The following is an 11606-nucleotide window of genomic DNA, read 5'->3' on the forward strand; positions in this document are numbered from 1 at the left end:
CTACTACCTCCGTTTCTTATTAGTTGCAACTTTGAGGTATTATTTGTGAGATATAGAATATCCCAAAGTTGCTACTAATACGAAACAGAGGTAGTATTATATTTTTTCCTTATGTTCAAAAGTTTTCCCATATGTTCTAAAGTATTTCTATTATGTTCTAAAGTTTTCTCATATGTTCTAAAGTTTTCCCATATGTTCTAAATTTTTCTATTATGTTTTATTATATTTTTTCCTTATGTTCTAAAGTTTTCCCTTATGTTCTAAAGTATTTCTATTATGCTCTAACATTTTCTATCCATATGTTCTAAAGTATTTCTATTATGTTCTAAAGTTTTCCCTTATGTTCTAAAATTTTCTATTATGTTCTAAAGTTTTCCCTTATGTTCTGAAGTTTTCTATTATGTTCTATTACATTTTTTCCTTATGTTCTAAAGTTTTCTATTATGTTCTAATGTTTCTATTATACTCTAAAGTTTTCTATTATAGTGAAAAAAACAATTTGAAATTAAAATCCAATAATAGAAAAATTCAAGCAAGAAAAAAAATTGAAAATGAAAACTAGAAACTAAAAAAAAAGCGAAAAAAATTAGGGAAAAAACAGAGAAAAAAATCGAAAAATAAAAAATTGAAATCGAAAAAAAAAAAAAGAAAAAAAAAGCGAAAAATAAAATAAACAAATAAAAACTTGAAAATAAAAAATCGAAAAAAAAAACTGAAAAATCGACAAAAAAAAACTGGAAAATAGAAAAAAAAATGGAAAATCGAAAATAAGAAATCGAAAAAAATGGAAAATCGACAAAAAAAATACTGGAAAATAAAAAAAAACTTGAAAATAAAAAATAAAAAAAAAAACTGGAAAATCAACAAAAAAACTGGAAAATAGAAAAAAAAAATGGAAAATCGAAAGGAAAAAATCGTAAAAAAAATTAAAAATAAGAAATCGAAAAAAATGGAAAATCGACAAAAAAAAACAAAAAAAAAAAAACTGGAAAATAAAAAAAACTGGAAAATCGAAAAAAAAAATATGAAAATAAGTAATCGAAAAAAATGGAAAATCGACAAAAAAACTGGAAAATAAAAAAAAATCGAAAAAAAAATTGAAAATAAAAAATCGAAAAAAAAACAGGAAAATCGAAAAACAACTTGAAAATAAAAAATCGAAAAAAAAAAACTGAAAAATCGAAAAAAAAAAAACTGAAAATTCAAAAAACATATTCTTAAAAATCGAAAAAAAACAAAAAAATAAAACTTAAAATCGCAAAAAAAATCGAACCAAAAATCAAAACAATCAAACTTAGAATCGCAAAAAAAAAAACGCAAAAAAAATAAAATTAAATCAGATTTTTTTTAGCAATTTCATAAACTTACCAAGTTCCTTGAGGTAGAGGAGAGAGAAGAGAGAAAAGGTTGAGGAGAGAGAAAGGGCTGAGGAGAGAGAAAATGCTGAAGAGAGAGAAAGTGTTGAGGTGAAAGATTTAGAGTATTTTTGTTTAAAGTGTGAAAAAAAAAGTTATAAAGAATTACAAAAATACCATTACTAAAGAGGTATTTTAGATGGTTAGATCAAAATCATTGAACGGTTGAGATAAGTTCTTATATAAGATTGGATTCTTATATAGAGGAGGGTTCTTATATGAGCCTTCCTCTATATACGAAGTGTATATATATATATATATATATATATATATATATTATAGGGAATGAGATCAAAATCAACTACAAAAGTTAATAGAAGACCCTTAAAAAACAATAAAACCACGAGAAGTTTTAAGTTTCTCTTGTTGATAAACAAAACATGTTGTAATCCCCCGTATTTTTTAAATATTTTATAAATTTTATTTTATTTATAATATTTATTTGTTATTTTCCGGAATTTAATTTCAAAAGTTTCAAATTATTAATCTAGGTTGAAAATTATTTGAACAAAATATTTTATGCACCTTTATTTTACAATTTATGTCCAATCAAACAAGCCTAACCCATTTGTTTACTTAATTGACCCATTAATTTATGAGGCCCAATCTTTCTATTTACCCTACAACATTCTCCCCTATAAATACCCCATTAATCACCAAAATTTTCCCACACTAAAAGCTTAGTCTTATTTTTACTTTCTCCTTTGTTTTATTAATTTGTGTAATTATAATGATTGATTTATGGATTTTGATTTTATTGTTTGAAATTAATGTAATTAGTATCAAATTGTATTTTGATGATTAAACTTTATAATTTCAGATTTTATAAATGTCATAATTTTCAGATTTTGTGAATTTTATAACCTAGGGTTTTTAATTATTGAAAATCATGATTTTAGGGTTTTTATGAACAATTGATTTGGGGCTTTTATAGTAATGATGTTTTGAAATTTTGGTGATTATATTTAATGATTATTTTAACTTAATTTCAAATTATTTTGAACACTTAAATTCGGGTTTTAATTTTTAGATTTCCGTTCGTTAATATTAATCCCGATCAGGTTCTGAACTCATCCGATTTTGATGAAAAAGTAGTGTTTTTCATGTGAAAACAATGTTTTAAGAAAGACTCACTATCTCGTGTAGTGAGCACCACCCTCTCGTGGCCAAATTCAGCCTCTAAATATGATTTTCGGGCAGTTTTTGATTTTAACGAAGTTTTTTATACTTAAAATATTATCCTTGAGTTTGATTAATAAAATTAATTATATTTAAAGTAAATTAAGCATAAATATATGTTTTTATTGAAGTTTTAAGTATTAGAAATAGTTTCTAAATACTACTTTTGACGTTTTATAAAGAGGGTTTAATCACCCATTAAAAAGGGAGATTATTAGGGGGTTTTATATAATTTTCAGATTTTTATTAGACTTTGAACTTGCTGTAATTTCATGTATAAGAGTGTATTTTAAGGTTTTTATGAAGAAAATTTAAAGAACTATATATAAGCCTTTAATTTTAACTAAAGGGAAGATTTTAAAGTGTTGTTTGATTTGGATTTTGAAGGTTTTAAAGTAAGTTGATTAGTATTGCTGTAAATTTGATTGATTGGGTATTGATTGAGATGTTATTGTTTGGTTTAGGAGAGGAGTTTATTGAAGGTGATTTCTAGATAGTAAAGTGGCATACCAATTCGTTTATTCAAGGTACGTACAAGTTACGAAACCTTAGCTTGCTTGTAGGTGCATGTTTAAGGACGGATCGAGAACTTAGTATCATGTATAGGGTTGACTGGGTTAAATTGTTTGGTTGTACAATGTGAATTTCAAATGATGTGCACTATTTTATATTGCAAGTATTATTTGTGCTATAATTATGCAAGGTGCGCTTAGAGGCAAAGGTATGTGATTGGTGTAAAGATTAATTTATTACTCATTCATGATTATGCAAACATAATGAGTAAAGGAAGAATTTCAGTCTTATAAGACGAGGTTAGGGTTTTGGGGTGCCTTATGCACTCAAGTTATACACCGAGGTAGTTAAAGGAATAAATAATAAATGTTGCTTGTCACTAATAAATCAAGAATTGAAATTGGAAAGTTGTTTTACTTGATTGAATTGATATTGGATTGATCGTACTGTTTGCATATGAGTCATCACCAAGTCTAAACCTGTAAATCACGTAAAGTGCAAGATGGATGAGCAATAAAACTCTGGATTGGTGAACTTCTGGAGTAATGACAATCAGGGGTTGGGGTACACGGGGTATTAGCCGTGTACTTTTATCGAGGCCGTCTGATCTACGAGTCTCCTATTTCAAATATTTTTTTAAAACTAGGAGTTAGGTGAGATCTCATACTAACTACGGTCACGGAGTCGCGCCCGTGGTCGTTGGATGTTTATTGATGTTTCCGAAAGGAGGCATGAGGCTTTTCTTTTATTGATGTTCCAAATGGGACATGGGTTGGACAACCTTGTCTATTGCTAAATCCAATGAAATAAATAAATGAGTTAGTTAATATTAACTAGTGAAGTCTTAATAAATTTGATAGTTGAGTCATGTGTCGAGTCTATAAACTAATGATGCGTGATGATTGACTATTAGTATCATGTTAGGGATTTCTTTTATGTTTTGCAGCTTGTATGTACTCAGCTTTGCTGATTGCGTGCTTTGTGTGTCTTTCTTTGGTCATGGCCTTCGCCTTTGAATGACTCTGTGACGATCCAATTTTTACACTTGTAATATTGGGGAGCAGATTAACCACAGGTTCTTACACACGCAGCATTCGCATCAGGGTTGTGGGATTTTGAGTGGTGAGTTGGTTATTATTCGCATTTAATTTCTTTTCAGAAGTTTGAATTTATTTAAACTATGGTTTTATTTATTTATTACTTTTGTGGGGTTTTGAATAAGGGCCTTAAGGGTTCCAAGATGTAAGATTTAATTTGGTTTTGGTTGTTGGTTTTGAAACTTATATATACTTGATTTAGTTTTCCGCTGCTATTTTCTGAAAAAGCCTTAAGTTTGAACACGTGGCGGTAGCACGCCAGTAATTCTCTTGGATTTTGTTCAGGGTATTTACAGGTTTAAAGAGAGAATTATTGGGGTGTTACACATGTTTCTAAAAAGCAAAATTGTAATCAAATGCAACTATTTTTTTAGTGTAATCACTACTTGACATAGCGGTTATGCCCGGAACCGCTATGTGAGATAGTGTTTTAATTAGGGCCTTTTTGGTTGGGAGGAATTGGGAGGAAAAGAAAATAAAGAAATGGAAAATCATTAACCCTTTGATTAACGAGTTTTGTTTCTCAATGATAAATTGGGGCGCCCTCGGAAACCACTCCCCTCCCATCCACCCCCCAAAGGCCATTTTAACGTAAAATCACTAACATGGTTGTCATCTAAGTCTTAATTTACTGACTATAAACACGACAACATCTCCAACTTCTTGAAACCAAAGATAGTAAAAGGGTAGCGCATCTATTAAATGCAAAATTTATTTTGGGACACTCGTTTTTGAGAGAAATAGTCTATTTCACTAGTTTAAAGGAGATTCCATCTCAAAATCATATAGCAATAGGAGGATTGAAGTAGCCCCTTATATTTTATGAATTGTGACACTCACATGTATTGTTTGAAAAGGTCATACTTCAATACTCCCTCTCACATGTGATACCATTTTTACTTTGGTCACATGACTCACATCAGATGTCCCCGAAGGGACCACATGACTTACATCACATGAGGTCAAAGTGCAATTTCAATAGTTTTCACCCTCATATGGATTCAAATTCAATTTGGCCCACAATATATTATAATCATTAAAGTACCTAATTGATAGACTTTGATACTAAATTAAATAAAGGCTTGGGCTACAACAATCATAAGAAAGAGACTTCACAAGTCTTAAGAAAGTTGAGTCCCAAAAAGATAGTAGGAGAATTAGTCTCTTAGCCTTATAAAATATTTAACTCTTTTTTATTTAATAAATGTAAGACAATCACATGTATTGTTGTAACACCCCAATAATTAAATAAAATAGAGGTAAACTATTGGCATGTTACCGCCACGTGTTAAAAAACCAAACTTAAGTCTTTAAAATAATATAGTTTAGAAAACTAATAAGTCAAAGCTTACAAAGTGGAACCAATTCCAATCACTCGACACTTTATGAATAATTTAATTTGGAGTAAGCAATAGATGAGGTTGTCCAATCCACCAAATCATTTTGGACTCAAATGACCATTTAAAATAAAAGTAGCGCGATGCAAGAATGGACGGGACTCTATTCTCACAAAGTTAGTCTATGATCCCATCCAACTTTCATTATAAAATAAAAATGTAAATACCAAAAGAAAGAGGACATGTTGATCAAACAAGCCTCGAAGAGCCACGGGCTACCACCGTGTACGGCCAGGGGCGTAGCCAGGATTTTAAACCTAGGGGGCCGACAATTGAATCAATATATAAATATATGACTTATTATTATAACAATTTTTTTTGAATCGCAATTTATGAGTTTTCATATTAAAAAATGTCAATAATAGATTACATGTTAAATTTATTGGTGATTTTTTTTCTTATGTATAAAACCGGTGTAAATTCATTTGTTGACTATTAACCGCTCACTTTAAAAATTAAGAGCTTCTTATTTCATGATTATACCAATCTGTTATCCCAAAAAAAAGATGATCTATAGACAAATTTGAACAATTAGACAAAATTATCCGATTGAATACAAGTAGAATTTTGGCAAAAAAAATAAATAAAATGTTAAAAATAATAATATTAGAACACTAATTAAGTAGGATTGAACTTTGAACAAAAAATAATAATAGTACACCAAGTAGAGTCGAACCTTGAACCGGTGTAATTTATTTGTTGACTATTAACCACTCACTTTATAATAAAAGAAATAAAATAAAATAAAATGTTAAAAATAATAATAATAATAGAACACTACCACTAAGCCACCAAAATCTAGTAATAATAATAATATCTAGAGGAGCTATTGTAAGCCCAACTACCACTAAGCCACCAAAATTTTAACAATAAGTATATCAAACTATTTACATATATACTAAAAAACTACAGGGGCCACTTAATAGAATCAAGGGCCGTGGGTTTTGGCTACAGGGGTCGGGCCTCTGCCAGCCCCCCTGTAGCTCTTCCCTGCGTACGGCTGTACCCCAACCTATAATTATCAATACTCTATAAGTGCACGCTTTTCCAGAGTTTTATTACTCATTCATGTTTTGCTTTACGTGATTACAAGTTTAATTAATAGTCGTTTCATTCAAGTAAGCCATACATAATAATCATACATATAATTCACTTTTAATCTTATTGATCACATCATAAATTGACCTTTAATTCCATTAAACTTTCAATATATCCAAAATTGTTTAACATAGGGCCTGTTCACATTTACTGAACTGAACTGATTGGAGCTGAAATGAATTAAACTGAACTGATTGGAGTTGAACTGAACTGAACTGAATTGAACTGAACTGAACTGAGCTGAAATAAATGTTTTATGAGATAGAGAAATTAGGAGCTGAAATGTACTAAATTGAACTGAACTGATTGGAGCTGAACTGAACTGAACTAAAATTAAGTAAATGTGAACATGCCCATAGTCAACTCACCTAGCCATTTCGGCTTAATCACTTACTCAACATACTAACAAGTCATGCTTGAGTAACAAATAAAAATAATTTTAACCTCATGGAATAATTAATAAATTCATTCCACTTAAACCATTCAATTCCAATGCTTCAATAATCCAAATGTGGTTAACATAATTCAATAATAAAATATGTTTGTATCAACCTTCCATACAAACAATTAATAATTCAATTCAACATATTTGCATCCATAATACTATATAAACATACACCGAAACATTTATCATAAGCATATAAGCACATGAATTAATTTAATGTTTAATCAAACAATTTCCATCCAAGTGTTTTCAAATCATGAAACTAAATTCAAAATGGATAAGGTATCACAAACAATATATTTTTGGAAAAATTGCTAAAAATAATACAACCTTTGGCCCATTATTTTTTAATAATACAACCTTTAGATTATTTTGTAATAATACAACCTTTAGGGGGTATTCATTTTAAACAAGATAAAATCAAATTTTCCGTGGATTTTGAGGTTAAGAAAGGGGACGGATGAGTTTTTGGTGGTGGGGATGAGGGAGGATGGAATATCCCCTCCCCTTCTCTCACCTCAAAACTCACCGAAAATTTGATTTTATCTTGTTTAGAATGAACACCCCCTTAATGTTGTATTATTACAAAATAATCAAAAGGTTGTATTATTAAAAAAGAATGGGACAAAAGTTGTATTCTTTTTAGCAATTTTTCCTATATTTTTCCTTTCACCATCCTAATCCCTATACCCAAAATATCACATCCTTTTAATTACATCATGCAAGTACATTCCTCACAAAATCAAACACATTGACTAGTTTTCAACTAGTAAAAAGTCAATGTAAACAAAAGTAGTGGGTGGTTTAGACTCACATACATTGACTTCTATTGACTTTTCTACCAAAGTTACATAAAAAAACTCTACATAATCTCCAATGAAATAGTGCCACTTGTGAAAATAAAAAGAGGAAAATTGGGGACCATAATTAACGGCATTTAAGGTGGTCTAAGTTGAAAGTTCATAGTCATAATATAGAATTGTTACTACTACTAATTTCATTAAGAATATCATGATCATAGTAACTTTGTGTCGTTATAAATAGGTTGGAAGTTCATTCATACCAATTTGTATGTTTATTTAGAAGATTCATTTTCTCCACACAAAAATTTCCAAAAAAATTAATAAAATGAAGGCTATTAGCAAGAGTAATAATAGTGGAAAATCTTCTTTCACTTTAATTTTTGTTCTTTGCATTTTCTGCTTTTCTCTTGGATTGTTTTTCTCTAACAGGTTTACTTCTGTCTCTACTTATATTGGTTTTTTTTTTTGTTTTTTTTTTGAAACTTTGTTTATTTCTAATTATGTCCATTTTGCCAACTCTATCGCGAAATATTGATGGAAAAACATTATTTTTTTGAACAATCTAAGAAAAACAAAAAATATTGAAGTTGTTTTCTTTTTAATGTGGTTGTCCATCTCAAATATCTCCATATTTATAACATTTTTTTGTTCGTTATTTAAATTTATTTATTTTAATTTTGAGGTTATAAATCACTTGTGAATAGAAAGTAAAGTCATGATGATAGGTATAGTGTAGGGATAATGCATCTAAAATATCAGATAGAGTATATATTGCCTACATTACTTCTCTTTGTAGTTTTTCATAGCAAAACTATAGACTTTTAAGGATGACTTCCATAAAATTTTCAAAACATATAATGTAGATATAACACATGCACCTGCTAATTTCTAATTGCATAATTATTTTATAACTTGCAAAAGGTAAATAAAATAATTACTTTTTGTTTAAGAGAGCATAGCTTACACTGTGAAAGATAATTTACATTATTCCATATCATTTTGATGGGTTTATGACTTAATTATGAGGATACAAAAGATGTGTAAAAGCAATTCTATTTACATTTTCTGAATTACAGTTCTAACCTCGGATCAAGACCAAAGCATCTTCAATTAAGCTATAAAAATTGCGCATCAGAAAATGAGGTAATAGATTTTGCAACCATTATGTTCTATTTAACTATATTTATTATTCGCAACAAAGATAAAAAAAAGAGAGAGACTACTACAGAAGGGCTTTATTTTTTTATATTTTTTCAAGGACAGGGCTTAAGTAATTCGATGTATTTTGCAGAAACTTCAAGAGGAAAAAGGCATAATGGTACACGTACGCAATAATCAGAAAGCTATCATGTGAGTAATGTTTGATTTATTGGAACTTTCAAACAAGTTCATAGTCACGTGTTAAGTTACCAAAAAAAAAAAAAAAAAAAAAAATTACTCCGTATTATGAATAAAGAATTAATTTAATAATTTTAAAAGTTTCATGATACATTGATAACTTAATAGTTAATGCTCTTAATTATTTATAATTAACAAGTCAAACTTAACCCGCTCATCTATTGATTGTATTTAATTAATTCTAAAATTGTTGTATAAACCAGCTTTTATGATAAACCCTACAGGTTGTTTTGTAATTCATAACAACTCTGAATTATAACCAAAGTGTTCAAACCCTTGTGAATAAAATGCAGATCATTGGACAAGAAAATAGATGCAATTAAAACAAAGATAAAGGAAGGGAAGCAAAATATAAAGGATGATAAAAGATTAAACTCCATGACCAAATCCATCAATGCTCTCTCATCAAGGGATAACTTCACAACAGAAGGTAGAAGACAGAAAGTGTTTATGGTAATAGGCATCAACACAGCCTTCAGCAGCAGGAAAAGGCGCGATTCTGTTAGAGAGACTTGGATGCCTACTGGTACTTAATACCATTCAGTCATCTTATTCTTATACTTGAGTTGTTTGTACATAAAATAGTTTAATATGTTGCTCAATGTGTTGATAGCTCGTCTCCAAGATGATAATATTCAAGCACCCATACTGCCTTACGGGCATCTTAGCTCAAACTAACATGTCGAACTATGCTTTTCTTTTTCAGGAGAAGACTTGTTGAAAGTAGAGAAAGAGAAAGGGATTGTCATCCGGTTTATGATCGGCCACACGTATGTCTTTTCTCTAAAAACTTTAGGGAGTTTTACAATGATGCAAATCCTGATAAGAAATAAAATGAATTCTATTCTTTGTTTGACACACAGAGGTTCAGGTAATGGAGTTCTAGATCAAGCTATTGACGAAGAAGAGGCTCAGCACAAAGACTTCCTTAGACTTGTATGTGTTGATTATAATCATCGAGTCCTTTTTTTTTCTAAGAGGTTTAAATTGGAAAAAGAAATGGTACAGAACTGACTATATTGACTGATTGAAACTCACAGGATCATGTTGAAGGTTATCTGGAGCTATCTGCAAAGACGAAAGCATTCTTTAGTGCTGCTTTCGCAAAGTGGGATGCCGAGTTTTATGTCAAGGTTGATGATGATATTCATGTAAACCTGGGTAAGTGTACATTCAGTTTCAGAAGAATTCTGCTACTGTATCTCAGAAATTTTATCATGAATTCATTCACATTATTTTAGTTCTGTGATTTGAACAAAATCTCTAAATAGGTTAACAAATTTTCAGGAACGCTTTCTGCAACTCTCTTTCGCCACCATATGAAACCAAGAGTATACGTAGGGTGCATGAAGTCTGGTCCGGTTCTCTATCAGAAGTAATTCATCTTATTTAACTTGTATTCCTATTAATTTAGTATGCCATTAAGTCTAAAGCAATGAAACATAAACAAAAACAAATAAATAAAAGGATAAGAGATTATGCAAAAATGGTGATTAGAATATAAAAAGTTGTAATACTCGCCAAAGTAGATATCACCTGCACACTGCAGCCATAATGAAAGTTCAAAATAACAAGCTTAAACGTGGTTGTAGCTGAAATTATTTCCGATCTACCTAGCAAAATTATGTTTCTAACCTTGTCATGTTCACAGGGGAGTTAAATACCATGAACCCGAGCACTGGAAATTCGGTGAGATAGGAAATAAGTACTTCAGACATGCAACAGGGCAGCTTTATGCAATCTCCAAAGACCTGGCTGAGTACATTTCTATCAATCAGTAAGAATATCACAGAAAGCTAATTCCATAATTAATTTTAAGTGCACAAAGATGTGATAACATTTATACTTGGTATTTCTCTAGTTAAAATATGACAATTTACCTTGTTATCCTGATATTCCAGGGAGATACTGCACATGTATGTCAATGAGGATGTGTCACTTGGGGCCTGGTTCATAGGCCTTGAGGTTGAGCACGTAGATGATCACAGTATGTGCTGCGGGACCGAAGAATGCCAGTGGAAATTGAAGGGAGGTGATGTTTGCGTAGCATCATTTGATTGGAAATGCAGCGGGATATGCGAGTCGGTGGATAAAATGAAGGATGTACACACCAGATGTGGTGAAGATTCAGAATCTCTATGGCATGCACTCACTAATAGTGAACAATAACAAAGTAAATTGTGATCCAAAGTTTCTTCTCTTTGTTGGGTTCACCCTTAGATTATTGCAGTACAAGTAACACAGCTACTTAGTGTTACCAA

At 30.2% G+C, this 11606-nt stretch overlaps 1 protein-coding gene across 2 annotated transcripts; it reads left to right on the forward strand.

The window, feature by feature from the left end:
• Positions 1-8943: 8943 nt before the first annotated feature.
• LOC110708290 (beta-1,3-galactosyltransferase 7-like) lies at positions 8944-11544 on the forward strand. Of its 2 annotated transcripts, XM_021886386.1 has the most exons (9): positions 8944-9090; positions 9239-9297; positions 9639-9871; positions 10052-10115; positions 10209-10281; positions 10386-10506; positions 10633-10720; positions 10997-11122; positions 11247-11544. In XM_021886386.1, exons 2-9 carry the CDS (start codon positions 9263-9265, stop codon positions 11512-11514), a joined length of 1008 nt encoding a protein of 335 aa, XP_021742078.1. In that variant the 5' UTR covers positions 8944-9090; positions 9239-9262; the 3' UTR covers positions 11515-11544. The 2 variants fall into 2 exon arrangements, with proteins under 2 accessions (XP_021742078.1, XP_021742080.1); XM_021886388.1 differs by lacking the exon at positions 8944-9090 and having other exon boundaries at positions 9121-9297.
• The last annotated feature ends 62 nt before the right edge of the window (positions 11545-11606 follow it).

This window comes from Chenopodium quinoa, unplaced genomic scaffold (assembly GCF_001683475.1).
Source record: "Chenopodium quinoa cultivar QQ74 unplaced genomic scaffold, ASM168347v1, whole genome shotgun sequence".
Classification (NCBI taxonomy): Eukaryota; Viridiplantae; Streptophyta; class Magnoliopsida; order Caryophyllales; family Amaranthaceae; genus Chenopodium; species Chenopodium quinoa.

Bases quoted from the DNA above. Each gene is read 5' to 3' on its own strand.
- LOC110708290 (XM_021886386.1), top strand. From the start codon at position 9,263: ATGGTACACGTACGCAATAATCAGAAAGCTATCAT. The intron at 10,507-10,632 runs GTAAGTGTACAT...ACAAATTTTCAG, and splicing joins TGATATTCATGTAAACCTGG to GAACGCTTTCTGCAACTCTC. The intron at 11,123-11,246 runs GTAAGAATATCA...CTGATATTCCAG, and splicing joins GAGTACATTTCTATCAATCA to GGAGATACTGCACATGTATG.